The sequence below is a fragment of the Thermobia domestica genome, chromosome 3 (assembly GCF_964235325.1).
Source record: "Thermobia domestica chromosome 3, izTheDome1.hap1.1, whole genome shotgun sequence".
In the NCBI taxonomy this organism is placed as follows: Eukaryota; Metazoa; Arthropoda; class Insecta; order Zygentoma; family Lepismatidae; genus Thermobia; species Thermobia domestica.
Window position 1 is genome coordinate 91,804,654 of NC_137456.1, and position 27,556 is coordinate 91,832,209.

Here is a 27,556-nt window from a genome sequence, read left to right on the forward strand (position 1 = left end):
TATCTGCTGTTGTAACATTTGCTGCATCATGTGGGGTTTGGATTTATAGTTGGAAAAATCTCAGGTTCAAGCAATATCAGCTAAGTCAAGAGATTAGGTTACCTCATAGGTACCTTTTTCTTTCTTTTTTTTTAAAAAAAAAGTAACCAAATACACTTTTAGTAGTAATATGCTCGCCACTGTTATGAATAAGGCCCAGGAGTTTATGTTATAGCATATATTTATTTTACATGAAAATCGGATAATGGGGTGAGATCTTCACGTATGAGGTGAAAACCAGATGCAATAAGCAAAGTTGATAGGGCATATTTTGACATATTTTCCACAGTTTCCAATTTGGAAACATAGTTTTTTCACTTTTCTAATGATAAGACATATTTCTATATATATTTTGCAAATTACTTGCACAAAATCGATATTTTTAAAAAACTTTTTCTTATATGCCTTCTGCCAAAGTAATAAAATCCGCGTTCGCCCCGTGGTCGATTGAACTTGCATCAGACTATGCGAAACGCATTTGGTTTTCTACCAGTTTAAAATTTAGTACGGGATAAATAATACCGCCTTGCGTTATAATGTCTAAAATCGTTTAAACCAAAAAGCTCTCTGGTCATTGTTGAGCGTGCGCACGGCAGTCACAACTGTTCTATTTTTCTTTACATTTTTTCGTTTTAACAAAAAACAAACAAATTAGCATTTTGTGCTGAAAATATTGTTATTTTTACGTCTCTCAAAATCAACAGTAGTTTTAGCCAGGCGTGCAGCGGAGCAAATGTAGAGAAGGTCTCCTGTCAAGCAATCTGTTTCGTTGAAGTTGAGAGCATACGTTGCAGAATTTGGGAGCAATGTGTACTCTACAGATGACAAGATATTGTTCTGTAAATTCTGTGAATCCAGTGTGGGATATTCGAAGAGATCTTCTGTATTATAACATTTCGATACGACGAAGCATAAAAGAAATGTGTGTAGGAAGAAAGCGAAATCACAAACACTACTTCAACATGTGATATCGTCCCAGAGCAATCGAATGTCTTCTTTCTCCAAGGACCTGAATTAAGGATGCAAAGCGTTTATCGCATCTGATATCCCTCTGTGGAAGTTGGAAAACCCTAATCTTCGTGAGTTTTTGGAGAAGTACTGCGACAAGGAAATCCCTCACGAATCCACACTTAGGAAGGCCTATGTGGAAAATGTCTATAGTGAAAGTATGTGTAATATCCAGCAGAAAGTGAAAAATAAAATTTCTGGTTATCAGTGGACGAAATGACAGACTATTGCGGACGTTATATAGCCAATGTTGTGCTTGGCATTTTGGAACCGAAACAGGCTGGAGAAATTTTCCTTGTGCATGTTCAGCAGTTGGAGAAGGTTAACCATTCTACAATCGCTGGCTGTATTGAAAACGCAATGCATGTGGTTTTTCCAGAAGGCATTCCTCGTGGCAGGCTTCTCGTACTTGTAACAGATGCAGCTAGGTATATGGTGAAAGCAGGAAAAGCCTTGAAAGTTCTATATCCCAAAATGATCCACATTACCTGTTTGGCACACGGAGTCCACAGACTATGTGAAGAAATTAGAGCAAGATACCCCAACGTAGATCGCTTTGCGTCAAATATGAAAAACATATTGAAGGGTCCATCACGACGCCAGGCTCTAAATTAGTCTGCTCCGCATATTGCTTTGCCACCACTGCCGGTGGTGACACGGTTAGGAACATGGTTTAAAACAATTCAATATGACTGCGCCAATCTGCCTATTCTTGGCGAAATAGTTGCTGGATTTCAAACTGAAGATGCAACATTTATTAGTATTGTTCAGGAATTGCTTAATGATATTAAATTAAAAGATGATATTGTGTACATTTCTGCAAATTTTGGGTTTCTGGTATCATCCATTGAGCGATTGGAGACAAATGGTCTCAGTCTGCAAGACTGTCTTGAAACCGTAGATGTTACAACAAAGTTGTCAACAGCAAAGGAACCAACGGCAGATTTGGTGAAAGACAAGTTCACTGCCATCCTGAATAATAATCCTGGATATGGCACTTTCACCAACATCACCGCTATTCTGAGTGGTAACGGAGAATTAACTCTCGAAAATGTTGAAGAGTTAACATCTGCAGATATAGTATGTTTCAGGTTTGCTCCTTTGACTTCGTGCTATGTGGAACGTACATTCTCATACTACAAGTCGCTGCTTGTAGATAATAGGCGAAGTTTTACAGAAGAGAACTTGAAGAAAGTCTTCGTGTCACAATTCAATGCTTAAAATTACTTTTGCTTATTGATTTGTCAGAGAAACATATCGTTAATTTGTAAAAGAAACAAGTCACAAGTTCTAGAGATGCGTTACAAGCTGTTCAAATTAACACGAGAAACCTTCTATAATTGTTTTATTGAAAAAATGTTCCTTTTGTAACCGTAAAATGTTTTAAGTAAAATAAAACATTAAAAAGTACGAGAGAACTTTCCTTAAAAAATCTGTTTAGATACACAACTGGAAAATTTGCTTTTGTAGCTGTCAACTAAGTTCAAATAAAACATTGGAAAAAATACCAAAAATTGAAACCACAAAATGTTCCCTAAAAATGAGTTTGTAAATTAAATGCTCATATTCTAATTTCTTTCTGTGTTTTGGAGAGATGACATTTTTTGATTTTTTTTAAATTTTCAAGTTCTTTCAGTGACTTTTTTTCAAGTTCTTATGACATATTTACATACATATTTTACAGTTTTATAGGGCATAAAGCCCCGGGTCCTATTTATGAGTGTGTCACCGTTAGGATAATATATACAACACTATACAAAATGCTCTAGGTAACAATGTATATTTTACATATTATCTAACGAACTAACTAACTCTTTGGGCAATGGACCCGGAGGTTCAATCCACGTTCACAAAAGATCTCCATTAACTTCTACCCTTAGCCAACTGGATCCAGTTCCTACTTTGTATTCCTATTTCTGCGAGATTCATCTTAATATTGTTCTCCCTTCTGCATCTAGGTCTTCCTGATGGTCGTTTTCCGATTGGATTTCCAGTTAAAACTTTGAAAGCGTTCCTACTTTCTTCCATTCCGGCTACAGACCTGCTTACCTGAGCCTCTTAGATTTCATACCCTAACAATGTGGTTTGTAAAAGGTATAATTTATGTAGTTCCTCGTTATGAAGTTTCAGCCATTTCCCATTCTCGTTCCTCTTGGGTTCAAATATTCGCCTCAGGATCATTTTCTCAAATACTATTGGTCTATGTTCTTCCCTCAGGGTAAGCGACCATTTTTTGCAACCATACAAAACAAAAGGCATGATTATGATTTTATACGTATATTTTTAGCATCAAATTCTTTGACAGAGTTCGCGACAGCAAAAGATTTTGAACTGAATAATAACACGAATTCCCACCTTTTAATCGACATTTAATTTCTTCGTGAAAATGGTTTTAGTATGTTAATATTGTTTCTAAATATTTGAAAGTATCCACTTTATGAAAAGTATTATTGATATTTTAACGCATCCGTCAGTTGCAGTATTAAGATCCCGACTAACTTCCATGTACTTAATTTTCTCTACGTTTACTTCTAAACCCATGTCTGTGCAAGCGTTTAATAAGACCTCTGCATTTCTTTCTATTGTGCTATCATATTCTATTAAATTTATATTACTAGCATACGCCAAAATCTGGTGAATACTACTCACCTTTAGCCCCTGGTTGCTATCTTTCATATTCCTTATTGCGTGTTCCAGGACAAAGTTGAATAATAATGGTTACAATGCATCTCCTTGTTTCAAGTCAATCTCGGCAGGAAAGCTCGTGGACAGGTATTTTGCTACTTGGACTTTACTTTGGGATACATTTAAACATATCTTAATTAATCTAACTAGTTTTTTTCAATATTCCAAATTCTGTAAGAATGTTGTACTATATTTATCTCCTAACCGAGTCGTAAGCCTTTCTAAAATCAATAATTAATGTGCCGGAATATTGTATTCCCATTTCTTTCCGAGTATTACTTGAATGGTAAATATCTGCAAATAGTTTATCGATTTTCACCTAAATCTACAGAAAATATACCGGTATTTATTTTAAACGAAATCTTTGAATCATCATTGGCAAAGAACAGCAAATTTTTAACGTTTTACAAAGTAATCTATTCCGATTTTCTGGAAAACAAAGCAAGAAAAATGTATCCTCAATTATTTTGTTTTGCTTGACTTGATGTAATGTCTGGATTAGTAGAGCTGAAGCTAGTAGTATGACCCTTTCATGTATTGTGAGCCTCATCAATCTTTTCATACAGCGTTCTCAACCTGGCGGTGATAACTTGAACTGTTACCTTAGTAATGACTTTCGCCACCAGAGCGTTCTTGTTCAAATGTGATTTGTAGTTTGCGAATGGACACGTTGTTTTTGTTTTCTTGCTTTGAAAAACTTTGGAAGATCAGTGTTCTGTTTTTAATTACAGTGCTTAAACATTTAAATTCTATCTAGTATATTATAGACATTGATAAAGCACGTTCAAAAGATTTTTTTTCTTTTTGGTGTGTGTGTGTGTAGATACTACATAACTGAAGGTTACTTAGATTGATTACGAGTGTTCCAATTCCAGTATTTCGAGGGCTGTATTATGAGACCTCACAAGTGCTTGGTATATGAGTCACCAAAACTTTGAGTACTGAAAAATAAAGAAAAATGTCAAGCTCAGCTGAAAGGAAACGGAAAGATAAAAAACAAAAGAAAAGAAAAGAAAAGAAAGATGACCAACAACCTACGAAAAAAACTCGAACCGAAAGAAAGCATTTAGCAAAAAGGAAGATTCTTAAAGATTCGAAAAGGAATCATGTATATCAGATATCTGTTCTGAGGAATATGCCTTAGAAACACCAATCAGCGTAAAATTCCCGATAATGAAGCGTTTTATCTTTTCTGCAAGAGAATATCCGACAGATTACCGAGAAGAACAACTACGAATGTAATGAGTTCGCACACATTTGACTGCATTGGAAGCCAGGAGGATGTTTATGTTTGTACATGTCTAAATATATATATATATATATATATATATATATATATATATATATATATATATATATATATATAATCAATAGGAAATCTCATAAAACGTTTTAAATGGTTTTGCATTGAGCGTTTCCATTTATTTTTAATTGCAATTTCTATTGGATTTATATTAACTTTTTCAATGGTCTTCTAATGAATGACTGGTTTTTGATGATTTTTAACTTCATAATATGTTTCTTTTGAGGTTTTGTAATGAATGAAATGTTTCCATGAATAAATTTGTCACACAATTTTCTAAATCAGTTATTTTATTTATTTTTATTACAGGCTCATATTAACACAGCAAAACTTCTTTTTTTATATAGTGACTTGCTTTGATACATTTTGTTTTCGGGGCCCCGATGGCTCAGTGGTAAAGCGTTCACTTTTGATTAGCGGGGTCACTGGTTGGATCCCAACTCGTGCCAAGTGGACCTAGTGGTGAACACCGTATGTATGGGTTGTCTCTGGGTTTCCTCCCACTTTATTCATTCAACCATTATCTTCATTTCTCATCACCACCGTTTACTTTATACTAACTAACTCTATGGCCTATGGAACCCGGAGGTTCAGTGCCGCGTTCACAAAAGCCCTCCACTGACTTCTATCCTTAGCTAATTGGATCCAGTTTCTACTTTGTATTCCTATCTCTGCGAGATCCATCTTAATATTATCCTCCCATCTGCGCCTAGGTCTTCCTAATGGTCGTTTTCCTATGTGTCTACCAGTCAAGACTTTGAAAGCGTTTCTACTTTCTTCCATTCTAGCTACATGACATGCCCACCTAAGCCTCCTAGACTTGACGACTCTAACAATGTTGGGTAAACCGTATAAATTATGTAGTTCCTCGTTATGAAGTTTCCGCCATTCCCCATTTCCGTTCCTCTTGGGTCCAAATATTCGTCTCAGGATCCTGTTCTCAAATACTTTCAGTCTATGTTCTTCCCTCAGAGTAAGTGACCAGTTTACTTTATACTAGCCGGCATAACTGTGGGACGTAAAACTGAAATATTTCATTTTTCTTTTTTTTTTTCGATATCCTTATAGTTTCTCAATATGTTATTTTATTTTAACAGTAGTTTTATGAAATATTGTAGTTAAAGCTTTGATAAAAATGTAAACTCAAGATCTTAAAATTTAGAGTACAAAGAAAACAAAGGTGGGGTTCATAATAGCAATTTTACCTCTATATTTTTCATCTTCCAACAATGTTATAGTAAGTAAAACTAAGATGAAGAGTCGATTATAATTTTGGGTTATGGCTCATTAACCGAAATGTATACTTTCATGTTGCTAGTAGCATAAAAATTCTGGATGGAGTTGTACTTCGAAATCATTTTTATCTTATTAGGTGACGTGGTTATCGTAGAGCAGCAACTTTTGATTTACAAAACAAAAAACAGTCTCAATTTTCCAGAAATTACGAATGAGAATTTTATACTCACCCATATCATTGTGTTTAGCTTAATGAAATCTATCGATATATATACAGTATATAAGAGACACGGTGGTTTAGTGGTAGAAGCGCTTACCTCTGATGTCTGGGGTTCCTGGTTCTATTTCCGGCCAAGTAAGTTTGTAGTGGTCAACATGGCATCCGTTGGTTTTCTCGGAATAGTTCCTTTTCCTCCCTCATTCTCATTCCATCGGTTCTTTTGTCATCATTCACTTGTCTCAATCATCCGTCTCCTATAGCCTAAAGGTCATATTCGAGGGATGTTAGACTGAAAGATGTCATTTCGTTTTCATTCGATGCGAAAGGGAGCGCCACTTACAAAAAAAGAACAATATAGTATATAACTAATTTGTTGAAATCTTATGTACGGTTAAAGGAACCTTCTCGAAAGTTTAAAAAAAAAACATGACTGTACAATATTAATCAATGCTGGATTTACGTTTAAGCTAAAGAAGCTATAGCTCAGGACCCCACTCTCTTCGAGCCCCCCCCCAAAAAAAAAATTATAGAAAAACCTGTCTGTAATGTAATTTCCAAATAATGAGAAAAAGTAAATAAGATGAAACGCACGTACAACAACGGTATTCTGGACTATGTATTAGGTTCTTATGAATTAAGTAATGGGGCCCTATTTCCCAACCCGCTTGCAATGGAACTTCTGTTGCCCAGCCCCGCTCATAATTGGACTCTCGTTTGGGGCCCCTGTTTCCCAGCTCCGCTTGTAATGGAGATGGTGTTTTAGAGCCCAGCTTGTAATGGGGTCCCGTTTCCCAGCCATTACACTTAGCTACTTCAATAAGACTTCACAGTATAAGTAACATGGTATCTTGTACTTGTATGCAGTTAGAACTCTGATGCTACCCTTTCCCATATCTTTGGAATTCAACAAGAAATTGAATCTGGTAACAGTGCATGCATAAGAAGAAAACATGAAAAAGCTGGCGAAATAATAGTAAAATATAAAGGAATTACAGCCCTAACGGCAATACTTTTTATATCGCAAAGTTGTAGATACAACGTATTTCGCTGTACGGAAGTACGAGAAGTAGTGTGCAGAAGTATTTTCATAACATTCAGAATTGCTAGCCTTGGCACTGATTTTCATAGTGATCTACAGAATACTAATAATGGATTACTAAAGGAAAGAATAGGAGCACAAATCATAGTGATTTGATTCATTCGTTCTAGGCATATGAGTCGTTCGTTTGTGTATATTAACAGTATTTTATGTATTGTTACGTCCAGAACTGCCCAAGTGAATTTAAGCTCGTATACAGCAGTCTGAATGCATTAGGCTATAAGCACTAGTTACTACATAGCAAGGCAAGGTATCAACATCTCACGTCACAATAAAAAGAAGCTACGTACATTTATAGTAACAGTTACGTTTTTCAACGATATTTTGATGATTTCCTGCCAGAGGCGGATCTAGATCGGAGCCGGAGAGGCCTAAGCCCCCAGTTTTTTGAGTGACAAAAATAATTGAAGCTATTACTTACATTTTTTTTAAAGTTTACTATAAACTCAACGATATACCTATCAGAGTCTAAGTTCTGGTTGCTCCCCTCCCCGTTTTTACCTTGCAGATTCGCCTCTGTTTCCAGCGAATTTGCGTCGTATTACACCTTGTATAATCTTCGAGGGTTGCATTCCATTTTGAGTTACTCTAGTAACCTAATTTGGAAAAAGCTCACACAACTGCTTGAGAGCGGAGTTGAGCTGCAGGCAATACTTACCAACCCTGGATGATATTCAGAATGTACTTACCTACATTGGATCCCTGGAAACGTTTCAAAATTTACCAAACTTAATGGAAACAACTTGAAATTAGAAATGAAGCGGCCTTCATATACAGGGTGCATGGAGTGGCAGATTATAGTTGACGCAAAAGGAAACAGAGAAGATTGGAAAGGGATTTCATTGGGACGAAATTAAACTACCGTTAATTTTTCAGTTTTTCTATACTATCTTCAAAACAGTAAGTTAACGAAATATATATTTTATGTGTAAACGTACTTGGATATATATTAGGTCCATAAATTATCATATAGCATATTCAAACCAAAAACGCGGCGACATTTTGTCGCTGAAAAAGAAAGTTAGAAATATAGTGTTCCATTACTTTCAATAGCTTAGGGCCCATCAAACCTAGATCCGTTACTGATATTAATGATAAATTATAAGAAAACTCATACTATCCTGGATTACAAATGAAATACACTGCATGTTAGCAGAATTAACCTTTAATATCACTATACTAACAGGAGGTAAGTTTGAGCGCGTCAGCCTGTGTCTTTGCCATTGGTGTATGGTTGAATAAAATGTAGCAATTTTAATTCCAGTTTCTCACAGTACTGTCTACCGCACAAGCAACTCTTTCGGTTGTTTGTCAAATGCAATATGAGTCTACTTTTTTTTTTTCCTTTCTACGAAGTTTTAACATTTATACGAATATGTACTTCTTTCACTATTGAAATGCATTACTTTGTATGGCGATTTTCTTTCTTTCTTTCTTTATTATTATTATTATTATTATTATTATTATTATTATTATTATTATTATTATTATTATTATTATTATTATTATTATTATTATTATTAATTTTCCACTTCAAATCACAACAATCGCTTTCACAATATTACAACACAACAACCCAAGGAATGGACTGTGTGCATTGACTTTTAGTGCTCTTATGTTCCGGCCACCCTCTAAAACAGGGTTTCTCAACTTAGGGGTCGCGAGAGGATTTCATGGGAGTCGCGAAGATAAGCGGAAGAGATAAAAAAAAAATTAGAATATAATATTGGAAAATATTTTTAAATATTATTTTGAACTTTGTTCTGACAGACATATTTTTATTTTCATACATATTGTTAAGACCAACAAAAATTAGATCTACTTAACATTTTCAACTGGTGAAAAGTTGTTTAAAAATCATTTGAAATGAAACAGGTACCATAGAGTAATAATATAAGAGGTATCAGCTGCTCTTCCCGCTGAAACTGTGGAGACTGTAGCGCCGCCACGCAAGGAAGTTGGGTACCCCGAACTACTAAAAACAAGAACGAATCAAATCATTTAGAGCGCGTGAGTCTGATAGAATTAGCCAATGATACACTTAGCTACTGCCAGTAGCAGACGATGCAGTTAGTTACAACTCTAGCCGGTAGTGTCGTAGAATCACTTTCGTTGCATTGTGGGAGTGATTTGAATTTCCATTAGCAATATAGGGAGTGGTCCATCAGGGTAATCAGTGACAGATACGATATGAAACTAATGAGAACTGCATATTGAAATGTCAGAAAAATACAAATGCTACAAAACCTGCATATTGAAATACAATTAAAATTGAAAGCTAATGAGATACCAACGAATAGTCTTTCTAGCGTGAGTGAACGAATAGTCTTTTTTTTCAGCAAGCTGGCCACAATGAAAGGAGATTTTTGGTGTGGGATATTATTTGTTTCCTGAATTTTAAATGTAAACAACTTGGTTTTTAACAGTTTTTGGTGATACTGAACCCATACACAACAATGTATCAAATTTACAACAAATTTACATTTACAACAACATAATGGCGGCATCTCGAAAAATAAAATACTCAATAACTTTTTAAACAACTGTCCATTTTTAAGACCAAAATTAGAAATCTTTTTTTTTATCATATGGCGGCCCAAAACTAAGGGAGTTATGAAGCTTGAAAATTTTCAAAGTCTCCATTTTGAAACAGTATAATGGATCGGATTCAATATTTGTAATATGAATGAACTGACCAAATTTGGTTTCAATCCATTCGCTTTTAGGAAAGTTACTGTATCCACTATATAGATACAAGAAATGGATTTTACTACTATAGGAATAGATGGAGTTCGTGAAATCTCGGTAATAGGCATATTACAAATTCCACACAAGCTTATTACAAACCAGAAATTATAAGAGGGTCTCTAGCAAGAGACTGTGATAAAATGGGTCCATTATAGGAATTAGGTTGAGAACCACTGTTCTAAATTAGTTCAGAAAACCACTCCTACCTTCCCTCCTGATAACTCCTTCAACCAATAACACTATACCTATAAACACAACAACAGCGACTCCGCACAACAAATGCAGTGACTTGTCAGATAATTAATATGTAGACATATCTTAGTTCGTCATTCACGCATTATGTTTTACACGTAATTTCAACGTGCTAATTAGCTCGAAAAGCTACGAGCTACGAGCATGTTGTTTTGTTTTTCGTTTATGACGATAGATGACATAATGTAAAATGTCAGTTGTCAGTTCCAGAAAATTCTCAAAAATTTTTATACTCTCTCACCCTGTGCTAGGGTTGCCATATTTCAAAAATGGAAATCCGGGACGCTACTAAATTACGAGAATCTTTGAAATGCTCAAAATGAAAAGAAGTATCACATATTAATTTCTTTCTTCCATTATATAGAGTTGTTCAAGTATTATGTAATCACGTTTTTATTTATATAAGAGACCTTCTGCGGCCTAGTTAAGCAAATGTAAGCAGATGATTTACCCCTCTCCTGATAAGCAAACATTTTTTTTTTCTAATTTCACAGGATCTGTTATGTTTCGTGGCTTTCAAAGTCTGTTCTAGGCTAAAACAGTATATTTTTCTTCTTGGTCAGTGGAAAATTACCAAAATTATCAGTCAGGGATTATTGATTAAAATATTTCAGAAGCAAGAAGCAGATCGAAACAGAGTACCAAAGATAACAATAAGATTGAGCAATAAAATCTTTTGTCCCTGACCTAGTTAAACGAATACTTCGTTTAATGTCAAAGTAGTTAAATCATGAACTCCGTTTTATGTATTCAAGTGTTTTTCAACCTTTGAAATGCCATATTCAGAAGTTGAAGAAAATAATTACATACCTAATCCTGTGAAAATAGCAAACTATAATATTCTCTTCCTTTCTTCTTCGTTGGAATCCAGGACATTTAAACGTCCCGAGGAATATTTTACGGACGGCAGGACGCAGATCTAGATTCCGTGATGGTCCCGGATTTTCCGGGACGAATGGAAACCCTACCCTCTGCTCTCAATAGTGAAACACCAAAAACGACAGATTGCGCATCAGGAAAATGGTTGTTAACTAACTAGCTAGCAGCAGAGCAAAAGACTTGTTCTATTTTGTTGTATATACATAACCAAGGCCGTCGCCTCCTCCTCAGTGTGTTATGAGAAACAACCAGAGATTATTCTGTACTCCTAGGTTTAAATATGTAATGTAAGATCATAATGTAATACAAAAGAAGTTGGTATTGTTATTATTTTTTTAAGTGAATGGCTTTGGTAGTTAAAAGTTAATGAAAACATGTTTTATGAATTATTGAAATCGAGTGCTATTCTTGTTTATTTACATAAATTATTCAGTAAATTTACCATAGCGTTAGAATACTAAAGTATTTTTTTTTTCAGGTGACGTCTGTAGTTATTTGTATTTGTTTCAACTCAATCCTACAATTATAATTTATGTTCAAAATCAAAATGTGCGATCTGTTAATGTGTATTCTGCAAGACGATGGTAACGATACGTTGTTCCAAAACATGTAGTATAAAGATCATATAATGATAACATAAAAATACTAATAAATTACAATAGAAGTGTGCAAAATTAACTGCATAATGACATATACATACTTTATTCAAACTCTAAATGGCATTCTCCTGACTTTTCTCTAAGCAAATATGGACAATATATCTTTGAAAATCTAACTTTCTGGCTTCATCATTTTCAATAGCTGCCATGGCCAATGAATTAAGTCTTTCCTGTGCCATTATTGAGCGTAAATACGTCTTTATCAGCTTTAACTTACTAAAATGTCAATGGAACAGGCATTCTTACATAAATATAAAGAAATAGAAAATTATTTTAAAAAATATATGTTTGTTGGACACGACATCGATTTGTGTTGTTGACATTGTAATTGTAGACAGGGACCCAGCTAGGATTTCTATTCGGGGACATCGGGAAAGGGTGTCTGGGAATAATTTCCTCCTCCCCAAGTACACGAGGTTCGGTAGTACCCATCTAAACTTTTTGTAAAACTTAAGCCTTAAAATTGCATTGTAATGCCTTTTTAAAAATTGTTTCAGTTTAAATCAACATAGGATAGCCTAAATTTGAATTTCATTAAGATTTCTTTTTCCATTTTAATGGGGGGACCCTTGAGCCCCCTACATGGCTACGTCCCTGATAACTAATAAACACAGTTGCTGTATGAGGTTAGTACAGAATTAAAGGACTGAAAAGATATTTATTCTGTTAGTGGATCATTTCTTAGACATAATAGGAATAAAGAAATGTTATTGAATTCTACTGAAGTTTCTTCAGTTTGTAAAAACTATCATACGGATAAGAAGTAAGTAGTAGCAGATCTCGGTCAGTCTTCCAAGATAAAAATCTCTTCTCACAGAGGGCTGGAAAGAGTTCCCGTTGAATAATCCTAGACAATGTTTTACTTTACCGGTAATTTTACTTAGCCGTGGCCTGATGATTATTAAAATATCTGAATTAACATTAAACTTTTAAAAAATCATTTACCAACATAATCTGAATTCCTTGAAATTTATTGATTTCCTCGTCCCGACGCCCTCCTTGCTCGCGGCGCCCAGGGCAATCGCCCCGGTCCCCCTACCCACGCGACGGCCCTATATATAACTATCTTTCTTTTTAACACTTCACAATGTATCCGATCGTCATTTCTTCTACATTTCCTGCAAGCTTCCCAGGAAGAAAAGGATTCGAAAACGTGACAACGACAAATGGACATCTGAATCCGTTTGTACTGAACCAAAAAATGGTCTTACAGTAAAGAATATGAATGGGTATCCTTACTGGCGCTAATCTATTGATACACATTGCCGACAACAGTCGTAAAAGCAATAAAGAGTACAACCGTTTGGTATTTTTGGAGAAGTTACTTTCAATTGACAAGTGTGTTTAGATCCTCTCCCTTCGGTTTATTGTCCTCCCTGAGCACACAACGTAAAATATGTGCTGAAAGGGCTTCTAGGAAATAAAGATTACGTACGTGTCCAACACACGTACAGAGGTGAATTTAACGAAAGCAGTTTAGGAGCAACGTTGCTTCAATGCAGCCAAATTGTAAGATAGGTGGCGAACTTATTAAGTAATTAAAAGTGTATGGGGAAAATAAAGAAATAAAGAAATATATATATATAGGGCCGGATTTAGGGCGTGCAAAACTGCACGTGCACCCCTTTTTTTATTTTTGTAAATATACACTATCTAAAATGAGAAGCTAGTAGTGAAAATAGCAACACTTTCCGAAACTTTTTGCTATCATGTTTCCGTTTGGGGCTTAAACGAAAACAGAGCTTTGCAAAAGCAATAGTTTAAGTCGATTTTCTAAAGGTTGAAGGAAAAGGATTCACCAAGCAAAACAATACAGTATTTGTCAAGTAAGGAAGAAAACAGCTGCCTGGAGCTTTGAGAGGAATCTAACCCAAACCCTTTAGTTTGCTCAGAACTCTAGGCCTCCTTTTTCTTCCCACTTATTTTGCTTGGAACTTTTTGACATTTACCTGCCCTCGCCCTATGCTTGCGTGGAACATTAGGGATCCTAAATCCACTCCATTAAGCTTGCTCGAAGCTCTGTGGAGATCCTTCTCTAAGCTGCTCGGGCATTGGGATACCACATTCTACCCAAGTATTAGAGAATTTTACATTATACTGATTTTTGTAACATATTATTTATAGGAGAGAAGTGGTAGTGAGAGAAAATGATTCCGGACTACAGTTTGTTCTATTTATGCTGTACCTAGACCTGTGAACTTTACAATGTATGTTAAAAGTACAGTCTTAAGTAGCAGTTTGCACTTTTTATTGTTTAAGTACTTCTAACATTGATACCAGAGCCGTAACTTGTGGGGGGAAGGAGGGGCAATTGCCCCCCAGGGAAGTTTTCCACCGTTAGTGGGGCACCATTTTAAGACAATTTTCTTACTCAATATATGATACGAACATGAAATTATAAGTGAAGCATCAAACAGGTTCACTACATTACATAAACAAAACAGCACACAAAAGGTAAATAAAACAAAAATGAGTCGTTGGCCAATTTCAGTTAAAAAAAAAGTTTACTGTTAGGGGCCCCAGAAATAATATTTATTCATATTTCTTTGAAATTTGTCAACATTGTCCCCATAACTAATTTGTTATGTATGGAACGGGCCCAGGGGCGTAACTAACGGCCCCGCAAACCTTACCGTGCAGGAGAGCCCTCAGGCTCCAGGGGCCCATAAAGAGTAAGAGAAAGATGGAAAAAGAGGGACCAAGAATTGGAAAAACAACTTTTTCTGGAGGGCCCAAATACGCGTATTAATGCTTCCCCCCCCCCCCCGAGAAAAATCTAAGTTACGGCGCTGATTGATACACATACTTACAACGTACGTACTATTTGCAACAAGCTGGGTAGAATATTTCGTCTTGCGTTGCACCATGAAGTTGTTACTTAACGGTAGCGTTATTACGGTACGAGTTGAGAGGTCTCTCTCTTTTTCATTTTGTTAAAGAATATCTCAACAAAGGAAACAAAAAAAAAAGCTATTTCAACCAAACTCACTAACTTAATCAAAAGTTATTACTAGTATAAACTTTTAATATTTTCTTTTATATTTAATTAACCATTATATATTTACTGTGATGTTGCAGCGGTCTCTTTCATTAGAATATATTGCAGGTTTGGTTCAAGCAAAGAACCATGCAGGACCGAAATCATAAAGATATTATCGTAGTCCTGTGCCTGCTGTTTTCGCCTTGTAGACAAACCCTTGAGGCCGTGAGCTTGGATTGTGTTTCTACCGCGCTCATTGAACGAATTATTGGGCCACCCGAGGGTTGCAGGTTCCGCTCCAATTCTCTCCTTGCATAGAGGAAACGCTGCCAGCTCCCAGGGTTGACTTTTATGTTCTGCTCTACAAAAGTTATTATTGCATAATAGAATTCGAGATGTTTAACTGCAATAAAAGGCGACCATATGGAAGACTTCACTCTGAAGGCTTAATTAACTCAAAAGAAATAAATAGAATAATATATACGACGAGCCAGTATAATAGAAGCCTTGTATAAGTGTGAATTTATAAAGGAAGAGGGCATACTGTATTCAGTAGTCTATATAATGGAAGAAACAATAGAATATGAAGTATGAGTACTTTGCTTGTCCTGCATTCTAATCCTAGTTTTACAAGTAGTTTGTGCGACACAGTTTGGTGAGTCTGTGTGTGTGTGTGTGTGTGTGTCACCATTAGGTGAAGACACACTAGCAGATATAGGCTACTAATTGTCATTGTATTTCCTTACATAGGCTATAATATATACAGGAAGAGACACAATAACTAATATACTGTAGCAAAATTAAAATTACCTATTGTTTATTAATGGGAACGAACAACATATTTTCTAGAATTCTTAAAACTCGTTTTTTCTCAATAACTACGCATGATAATTTCCCCTTAATCATGTTATTATGTTCATTCTCAAGAAAACAGAATCAGTGAATGATCTGGGAGTAACCTATGATAGCTGCTTGTCATTTAAAACTCGTGTAACAAATACAAAGTGTTTCAAACCAACACCGACAACGTTTGGGGGGGGGGGGTGATTCCTGACACCAAGATAAGACAAAAAGTACAGACCAACCTGGGTGCACAAATGCTTCCATTCAGAGTTATAGCCAGCCAAGAACATGAAAAAATAAATTTTAAAGGTCCATAGCTCCAAAACTGTGAGACCTATGGTAGTCGGATCAAGACTTCACTTAGGAACCAGTATGTCCCGTATCCAAATATCAATGTTTCAGAATCCTGATAAACTTGCGTATCAATTTTTATAGAGATAGTTGGTGGATACTTCAAATTATATGCCTGTAGCCGAGCTGCCTCTATAAAAATTATTGCATGAGTACCTTATTATTCTGAAACATGGATTTTTGGATAGGGCACATATTAGTCTCTAAATGAAGTTTTTACCCAACTAGGGTAGGTCCCACAGTTTTGGAGCTATGGACCTTTAAAGTTCATTTTTTTATGTTTTTGGCAGCCTATAACTCCGAAAGGAAGTATTTGTGCACCCAGGGTGATCTATACTTTTCGTCTTATTTTGGTGTCAGAAATCACCTCCCAAACGTTGTCAGTGTTGTTTTGAAACACCCTGTATAACTAATGAAGCATACAGAAACCTAGGTTTGGGAGTAAGAATAGGTAAAGACTTCAATACGATGCATGTGTTCAAGACATTGTACACATTATTTGTGCGGCCGAAATTAGAATATGCCAACCAGATACGGACCCCTAATCATGTTACCTATACAAAACAGATAGAGATGATACATACTAAATTATTAAGAGATCTCACTTATAAACGATCAGATCACTATCCTAACATTGATTCAGATGCTACAGCAGCAGCTAATTCATTTTGAAACCCTTGAGCAAAGGAGATACGTTCTTAGTGTATTAGTTTTATTCAAACTCATTAACAATTAGATTGTTCGGAACTAATGACTAAGATTAAACTTCAGGTTCCTACCCTAAGAACGATTCTAGCAAACACAGATTTCTTTTTCTATCAGAAAGGTTAGGACGAATGTTCTAATGAAGTCTCCTATGTGGCGAATATGTGTTTCTTGTAACAGGTACAGCAAAGTAAATATAAGTTTAGATATCTATAACATGTCTTCAAATGATTTCCGAGCTGAACTGTTGAACCACTTTACCTAGGTAGAATAACATACAGATTACTGTAATTGGGCCCTAAAGGTCTGTTGTATTCTTTTAATGAAAAGGAAATTCTTGACGCCATCTATCCATTGATATACTGTATTTCTTATCTTTGTACAACATTAAAGTCAATCAGAAAAAGTGTTAGCAATAATTATTTTGAGGTATATCTAATTAACTATAGTGGCCCCGCGTAACGTTGTCGTTAAGGTTGGTTTAAAGGGACAAGTTTTGCCAATAGATGGCACTAAAGTCTTCGTATCTCCCCCATGTATTTTTATATTTCACGAAAATTCACGATTTCTCTTACAAATTTCAACCTACGGACTTCAAATTTTTACAAAAAGAACTTCATAATCTATCGAAGGCAATAATCCGTACCGATTTCTTATTTAGAATTTTCTTCATTGTTGAAATGGCTTGATTGTTGAAATAGATATCCAAACCTTTAAACAATGGAACTGTTTCAACAATGAAGAAAATTTCAAATAAAAAATCGGCACGGATTGTTCCCTTTAATAGGTTATGAAGTTCCTTCTCTAAAAATTTGAAGTCTCTAGCTTGAAATTTACAAAAGAAATTGTAGATTTTCGTGAAAGGTAAAAAATACATGGGAGAGATACGAAGACTGTAGTAACATCTATCGGCAAAACTTGCTCCTTTACACTAACCTTAATATTCTCGTCTTCGGTGCAAGCGGCCCCGGGTTCGATTGCCGATGGTGCACTCTGTCGAAAAAGTGTAAAAAGCTTTTTCAGGCCAGCCACCTTGAATGAGCTATTCCTGGGTTTCCCTCCCTCACACCAGGCAAATCCTAGGATGATACCTAACAATGGTCCCAGACAGTTTCCTTCTTCATTCTTCAACAATTCCCCGGGCAGTGTGATAGCCGACGGACATCATCTCTCATATGTGTAACGGGCTAACATGATCATAGATGCCGAAAGCCCAGAAATCTAAAATCCTAATCCTAGTTAACCATACAGTATACAGCTATTTGGTTAGCGTCATAACCACAAGCTCCATAAGGGCATATTTCAGTATTAATTCCATATTAATAGATGGAGTGTTTATTGTGCAGAGTATAAATATTTAGGCTTACCAAAAATATTTATTCTGGTCCATTTTCTCAAAAACTACGCATGATAATATGCACTTACGCATTCTATTTGCTTAGCGTGATATGATACGTATACCGATTGTTATATGGTTCGCCTTTGGAAACCTTTTATTTGCTTTACACTAATAATATTGTAGAATTTTAATAGTGGAAAATACAGCGAGAAAGCAAATATATATACTGGTTAGCAACTGCAGGTTAAACTATTCACACACAGAGCTGGTCAATTTCGCTGAGAATTATTTTCTTTTTTATCATTAAACTAAAGGTGAAATGAATTCTTCAGAAATACTTTCGTCAGGAGTGCCCAAAACAGAAAGCCATGATGCCAGGTATCTTCATTGAAACTTGAGGGCATGGGCAAAAAATTGAAGTATTAAAACCAGTTATTAAATAAACATTGGTCTAAAAATTATATATAATTTAGGCAGAATAACACTTCGATCAGGGTTTAAACATGATGGGAAAGAGTCGGTTAATGGTAATCAGAACCGTTGGAAAGTTTAATAGGCCAGTCAATAAGGGATGATTTAGGGTCGAATAAGGAAAAAAAAATGATGGAAAGTTGGAACAAATTTTATTTTCTATATATAAGTGTCCGTAACAACATATTAATTTTGCACCACTCTACCACCCCGGATTTGGCCGCCATCTTGGAAAAATGGCGTCAAACATTAGTTTTTTGTGAATTTCTAGCATGGAAAGCATTTTAGAGCAAAACATGCTATTACCAAAAATAGTCTACATTAAATTCTCTAGAAGACATGTTCTCTTCATTTTTTCTCTAGGATACAACGTTTAGATGTTATAGGCGTGGCAAATTACGCATTTTTCTTTCAGCATCGCTTTGTAGTACAACCTTAACGAAAATTTTCTGATACTATTTTGTTTTAGTGATTTTTCTTATATAAAATATAAATTAGTGTATTTTTCATTCATTGCAGGTGTGACTAAGGATAAGTAATCAGGTCTATTAGATCATCTATGTTCAAGATGTCAGCTGAAAAATGTTTTATCTGTGAGAAACTTCTCGGTGATGCTGTTACATATATAGTAAAAAAAAAGGACTGAGAAGTGTTACACTTCATCAAAAGAGTAGAAAAGTTAACACAAAAACAAGAATTAGCAAAGCATTGCTATCACAACGTGCTTCATCACCTACGCCGATAACCCTTAGGTCAGAAGTAGTAAGATTTAATTTTCAAGAAGCTTATCTGTTTTGTGGACAATGTACATCAGGTGAATTTTTAAAGGAACAGGATAAAAAAAAAAACTTGTCAGTGAGCGTGAGAGTGTACATCGCATCGAAACAATTCAAGTTAAAGATTCTATTATGGAAGCTAAGAACGAAGAGTGCCAATTTTCATTCAGTGAAATTTTTCAAAATTATAATGATGCACTGCCAACTACAAAAAACAATAAGAACTAAACTTAAAGAAAATTACTCAGAAGATATTATTATACCAACAAACAAAAACATAAAGCTCATAGTTTGCTTCCGTGATACAAAGCATAAAATTCTCACGGATGTATGGTATGATCGTCAAAAGCGTAAGCACATAAACGAAGAGAAGTTGAGAATCATGACAGAAGGACAAATAATTGCTGAAGATATCAGATCCCAGTTTTATGAAACAGATGAATAGCCATCAGCAGATAATCTTTGAATGACGTTGATTCATTCATTAATGGAACCTTAAAATGCCTTCTCGATACTACTACCTTGAAAAACAAGACAGGGAATAGCACAAAATGGGAAAGAAAAAGTATAACAATTTTTCACGTCATAATTGCAGCAGCTACGCCAAAATATCTTTCATCCTCATCACAAGTAGGACTTGCGGTCATCGTCATCAAAAATATGGTAGTAAGCATCTTCTTAATGTTCTCTCTTCGTTAGGACTGTGTGCACCATATGCTAAGGCACTTTTCTTATAAGTTTCGGTTCTTCTGCACCCTCCATTCTTTGTTTGTTTATATAATAATATTTTCCGAGTAATTTTCTTTGAGTTCAGATCTTATTGCTTTTTCTGCTGGCAGTGTATCATTATAATCTTCAAAAATTTCACTGAATGAAAATTGGCACTCTACCTTGTTAGCTTGAAGGTAGTTGAAAGCTAAAGCGATGGCATTTGAAACAACATTATCTTTTGGACGACCACGTTTCATTCCATAAGAAATCTTGTAGAACTTTTTCATGCGTGAAGAATGGTATCTGGCTTCAGCAACAACTAAATCATGAACATTGTCAATCCTAATACTAACTTGTTTGCCCCAGTCGACATTTCTTCTGTCGGCTGCTTCCATAATAGGATCTTTAACTTGAATGGTTTCGACGAGATGTACACTCTCACGCTGGCTCACAAGTCTTTTTTACTCCGTCTCTTTAAAAAATCATCTGATGTACACTCATGTCCAAAATTATTGTCGCATATCTATAAATATGTTGTTGTAGGAATATAATTTGATAACGAATTCGTCCAGTATTTCTTAGAATGTTAATATGTATACAATCGGCAAATATATGTATATGGCAAATTTCATGTCAAAAGAGCAGTAAATACGAACAATAAAACGAAAATAAAACTTTCTTATCCACTTAGAAACATTTTGTTTTACTCATTCTAATTTTCGTATTTATAATTCATTTCCTATGAACTTTACCACAAATATACATTTCCCGATTATACACAAAGTATCAGTATTAATAGTACTCTGCAAAATCATTATCAAATTATATTCTTACAAGAATACAGTTATAGATATGCGACAATAATTTTGGACATGCGTGTACATTGTCTACAAAACAGACAGCTTCTTGAAAATTAAATCTTAGTACTTCTGAACTAAGGGTTATCTGCGTAGGTGATGAAGTACGTTGTGATAGCAACGCTTTGCTACTTTTTTGTTTTTGTGAAATCTTTTTTATATTTTTCTTGAAGTGTTAACACTTGTCAGTCTCTTAAGTTGACATTCGTTTCCATCTTTCACTTTAATACTGCAGTTTACTAATGTTTTCAGTCCCTTTTCTCTTACTATACATGTAACACCATCACCGAGAAGTTTCTCACAGATAAAACATTTTTCAGCTGACATCTTGAACATAGATGATCTAATAGACCTGATTACTTATCCTTAGTCACATCTGCAATGAATGAAAAATATATTAATTTATATTTTATATAAGAAAAATCACTAAAACAAAAAGTATCAGAAAATTTTCGTTAAGGTTCTACTACAAAGCGACGCTGAAAGAAAAATGCGTAATTTGCCACGTCTATAACACCTAAACGGTGCATCCTAGAGAAAAAATGAAGAGTATTTCTTGTAGAGAATTTAGTGTAGATTATTTTTTGTAATAACATGTTTTGCTCTAAAATGCTTTCCATGCGAGATATTTACAAAAAAACTAATTTTTGGTGCCATTTTTCCAATATGGCGGCCAAATCCGGGGTGGTAGAGTGGTACAAAATTAGTATGTTGTTACGGACACTTATATAAAGAAAATAAAATTCGTCCCAGCTTTCCACTATTTTTTTCCTTATTCGACCCTTCATTGACTAGCCTATAAAGGAAGATAAAGAGTCTTCAAGGATCTTGTAAGGATATATTATTTAAGAGAAATTTTAATACGAGTGTGTCGTGTACCACTATGTGCAAAAAAAAAAAAAAAAAAAAAAAGTATCCTGTAAATGATATCTCAAAAGTTCCTCTTTTTCCTTTATACTTTCGAAATCTTTCATGAAGGTCTCAGTACTGAAACGATTGCTTCTTGTTTCTTATTTTCTGTGTCTTTTTCATGTTTCTTGAGGATTGATACTGTTGCCAATTACTTTGCAATTTATATTTAACAAAGCTCTTTGGACATCACATGTTATTATTCTGTTGGCTTTAAGTATAACAAAATTTAATCAAGAGGTTTTGTTTCTGCGGGAATAATCCTTCGAGCTCCTTAAATCATATCTCCATCAACAATATAATCATAGGTATTCTGTCATTATTCTTTCAACAATATTTTCTTCAAACGCAATGTAAACCAAAAACATACTACCGAATACAGCTTTATATTCAGTCTTTCAGGATTAAAAATAAAGGATCATTTTTCTTCTTGACTTGTACGTACAACATACTTCATTAGCTGGGTTACAGGGGCACGGGGGCTCAGTGATTGAGGTGTATTCGAGCGTTATGAGGCGTCAGGCTGACGACCATAAGGTGAAACTCATTGGGAGTTCTAGTCTCTGTGAAGAGCATGGACATTCTTTTCCATCCTCGAAGTGTCTGTGTTCATATGTTTGTCTTATTAAATTAAGTAGAAAAGTGATTAAGAATTATTAGAAGACCATTGATACTGATGTCCCGATTAGAAAAATTTTCAAAAAAAAAATGTGATAGAGAATTCACTTCTGACGCAAGAAGTCCCTGGTTTCTTCCCAGAACATGTAAGTTTGTGGTAGACAACATCATATCCGTAGGTTTTTCGCGGGATTCTCCACGTTATCATTTCGCCTCTTTTATAATCATTCACTTTCAATAATCACCAATTTCCTTTAGCCTACAGGTCATAAATGTCGGAAATATTTTATTTTACTTCATTTTTTCACATTACCTGGGTTGTCGATGTCGATTTAATGGTTTTTGCTGTCTAATGTTAAAAAGATATTACTTAAAGAGGGTAATGGACTGGGTTGATTTAATACGTTAATATAACAAGATCAACCTACCTTAAAATAATTCAACGCTAAGGCAATGTCCCTTTGTATATTTAGTCAAGTTTAAAATTAATTCCATATTATTTGATCTAATTATTATAAATTATAACTAATTATATTTAGGTAATAAACGTAAATGGTTAAATAAATGAAATGGATATATAATCTTGTTAGCGAGATTATATAATTATCTAATGGTGTTCTGGAAAACTTTGTGCCCTAATCTGGTAGGAAAATCCTATAACTTGATAATAACACTGCTAATTCGTGAATCCGTACAGGGAAAAGCAAGTTTTTATTCGCTATCCTTCTTTCACGGAATCCATAACGTACGTACCTAAAGAGTGGAAAGAGCAATGAACGAACGTCCTTTAGAACGACGCCAGACTTAATTTCTAGAAGGTGCAAATCGAAGAGCAGAGAAATTTTAAGGAGTGGGTTGTATACCGTTTTATATTATTTGATTTTCCTTGTAATACAATACGTCTGGCAGGGAGGCAGTCAGAGGTAGCAATGTCACCAAAGGTGTCCGCCCCAGTTGTCACTGATTACCATCCACGGTTTACGGATCTCGTTTCAATGTCTTGGTGTTTGTGTAAGCGTTGTTGAAGAAAAACACTTCGACTAGAAGCAGTTCTATTTAAATGAACAAAGAAACGAAGAAAATGGAACACTTTCGAACTGGATAACTCAGACCTCTACTTAGTGTTTTGCCCTAAGTTTGTATTATTTGTTTGTTTTATGACTAAGCACAGATTTGCTATATATAGTGGACAAATCTTACATTTTATTGTTTATAATATAAACATTGAGATATAACAATCACATCTTCTATAATAGCGCGGGAATGTGTCATCGATCTTAGGCACATTACTTCCTGGTAAAGAACTGGACAAGATTTTTCTTCTATAACACACAATAAGACGGAAGTAGAGACATCCTAGGAGGCTGACAACCACTTTAAGTATGTTCGTCAAGAATGTTTTGAATCCAGTTTGGAAAATATAAATTCTTGGAAGTCATGGCTAATACCGGTAAATTTGGGAGTGGTAGAACAGATTTTACTTTGTCTACAGATTTTACTTTGTTGCTCAAAATCGTTAAGAACCCGAAAGTTATTGTTGTCAAGCTATCCGATGTTTATTTTGGAACAAATATGATGGCTACAGATAATCTATGTATTCTTAAATGTGCTTATAAGGAAGATAAATCTATAGATAATTCTTACCTTGATGAAATGCGCTAAATTGAAAATTGTACAATTTTTATACTCAGGGGTTTTCATTATGTGGAAACACTTTCCAAACAATTTACCATTACCATTTGTATTTTAATACTTTGGTACATTTTATGTAATTCAAAATCATCTTCCACATATGCAAGATTTATCCAGTTTGATTGTGGAAATAATACAGAATATTTTTGAGCATAATTTGTGTTACAACTATAACAAAATAAGAGACAAAATTTATGTAATAGCTTGAAATAAAAACTATATTATCTTCAACAAATATAAGACATATAAAGTAATGTCCATTCAAGTTTGATAGTATATAAAATCATTTGAATACAATGGAGGAGAAGGTGGTAATGCTGGAGAGGGTTGTAATATAGGAATATATATAAATTGCTACAGATAAACTCTAGTGAAGCACTGCTATTGTGAAAAGCAACACCAAGCAATTCCACATTCCACACTAGAGATTCTGCTGCAACTTGTTATGAAACATTAGAGAACGTGAGGCAAGGAAGATAGATCGTAGTATTGCGTATTATAAAGTACATATTGGTGTAGAAGATTATGATTCTATTTAATATACATTAATATTTCGAGGTCAAATTTAGGTAGGTTTGTACAAAATATACTGCGAGTGAAAATATGTGAATTAGCGAAATTACAATTCCCGTATTTATGGTAACTATATCTATCATGTCAGGAAAGCGAAACGATTCTCATAATAGGCGGTTTCGGACATTTAGATCTGTGTGTCACCTGGAGGAGCCTATAGTCATTGGTCATATTTACAATGTAGCAGCTGTGAGAAAGAGTGGAATACCTACGATTATTGTTCGTTAAGTAGACTGTACTGTATTTCTACACATTTGACTCCTACTTTGCGCTACCATTTTTTTCCACACTCTTGACAACTTCCATTAGTTTAGCCAATCTGTTAAACACGCATTAGCATCGAATGGCAACGCTCTTTTTAATTTCCAATTTTGTATCAACAATAACAAAAGCATCTATATGTTACATATTTCATTTCAAAAGCTTTTACAGAAGTTATTGATTCTATCTTTAAAAATTGGAGCTTCTAATTATAGGCCTATGTAGAATAAAGCATAATACTAAAAGTAGAATACGTATTTCTGATTTTACAGTAACAAAATTGCTGTCTATAACTTTCTTGCTTTTCCTATACTAAACGAATAAATTACAATATCTAATAAGCAGCCACCACATGTTTTAGGAACTAATTTCTAACTTTTTGTTTACCGTTATGTTTATGTTTTGTTCATGTTAAGAAATTAACTTTCCTTTCTCCAATATTACCCCTCGTCTTTCTCGGGCCTTAATTTGAAACATGTTTCATTTTTTACATTTGTCCTTTACCCACTACGATTAGTAAATAAACGCTTTGGCTTCAGAAAGCCAAATGTTCATACATGTACTTTAATTTATATTAATAATGTGTCCTTAATGCAATAGACCTTGATCTATGGCTGAAAGAAAAGATCTTTCTATATTAACTCCTTCTCCTCTACAAGTGAATTCGACCTGCTTACATTCAGCAATTAGTATCAGAGAAATGAACGTTGTTTCCTATGATTAAATACACGACTAGGAAGTGTTCGCCTATAGCTTTACTTGCAATCACACAGTCCAAAGAATATTGTAGAAAGTACTCTCAAATTATCAATGGTCCTGTTCGTTCGATCTTTCGGTTGATACTACCGAAAGCTAGAGTACTTCTCAAACAACTTGTTGAAATTACACAAGAGTTTTTAAAGACAGATTTTCGCTTCCAAAGGTCAGCTGCCATGGTTTTACAAGCAAAACGTGAAGTTTATCTTGTACAGTCTTTCGAATATACCAACCTGTACGCTATTTATTCAAAGGTAGTCATAAATATGATAAATATGCCTAGGCGGATATCAATCTTACTCGCCGTGTCCATGGAGAACGTACATAAGTTGTTAATTTTCGGATTTATTTGTAAAACGACTTCTGACTTCTATTCTGGTCAGCATCAAGGCCGTATGAGTCAGAATCTAGCAAGCAGAACGTGAACTACCACTCTGGTTTAAGGACTTGACAAACATACCCACAGTGAAAACCGAATCCGATATCATGCACATAAAATTAATCACTTTATGAGCTTCTCCACGAAGGGTCACTATTCTTAATATTTTGTGTACAAAATTCGACTTACACAAATATTACGAAGAGACTAATATAGAGCAGCATACAATTACTAATTGTTATATAAATTTTATTTTCAGTTGTGAATCTGGTTTCCTTCAGCTGGTTGACGGAACAGACTTCCAGCCACGTCCGGAAGATATTCAAATTTGTGGAGAAAATGAAAGATTCACGCCGCCTGCAGTTATCTTTGGAAATCAAAATTCTGCCACCTTGCTCTTCAAGTAAGTACCATACAAACTTCTAATAGCGAATGTGCGAAATTTTTAAATCTTTTAGTGATATTGAAGTGTATTATGAGACTTTTATTTCAGATCTAATGTTTCTATTTTTGACTTCTTTCTTTTTTTTTAGTTCACTTAAAATGAAACTCAATGATTTGTTCCTTTTTTCTATGAATTAAATTTGCTACTTAAAAGTTTCAATTGCTAATAAATTCTTTCGAATAGACTGGTGATAAACGTATCTAGATGGCACCATTGTCACATCTGAGGCTTTCCAGTTTCATGTTACCATATGCGTACGTGGTCTTTCCGGCTCGAATGGAAGCGTTGGGTTTGATTCGATTACCTCGCTGATGCTTTGTGGCCATTCGCTACACGTCAACAGCGAGAAGCTTTTGGAGGCCATGAAGTAGAAAAAGCTGAACACTATGTAGGAGCTGGAGAAATATTTTTATTACGACTCATTTCAATTTACTCTTTAATGGGCTAAGAAGCAAGGTAGATGTGCTGTCTCCATAACGAAGCAAAATTCGTGGACACAGGGTACAAGTTGGAACTTTTCACCACTATAAAAAAGCTGTGTAGAACTTCTAAAATATACATATTTATTCTTATATATGTTAGATATTAGCAGAAGTTATCGCTCTTAGCACGGGAAGAATAAGGTTTAATGACTGATTAAGTAGTATGTGAGATAAGTATATATATATATATATATATATATATATATATATCAGCATGTATTTAATATCTAATCCACATTAGTGCACCACCCTACTACTTTTTTCCCATCCCTTTCTCTTC

General features: G+C 34.8%; 1 protein-coding gene across 2 annotated transcripts in view; it reads left to right on the forward strand.

Moving 5' to 3' along the window:
* LOC145680609 (cubilin-like) overlaps positions 1–27,556 on the forward strand; it is a 1,259,764-nt gene that overhangs the window by 489,283 nt on the left and 742,925 nt on the right. For both annotated transcript variants that reach the window (XM_081751290.1, XM_081751291.1), the window contains exon 5: positions 26,609–26,752. In XM_081751290.1, coding sequence (XP_081607416.1) covers positions 26,609–26,752 — 144 coding nt within the window. The remainder of the gene's footprint in view (positions 1–26,608; positions 26,753–27,556) is intronic.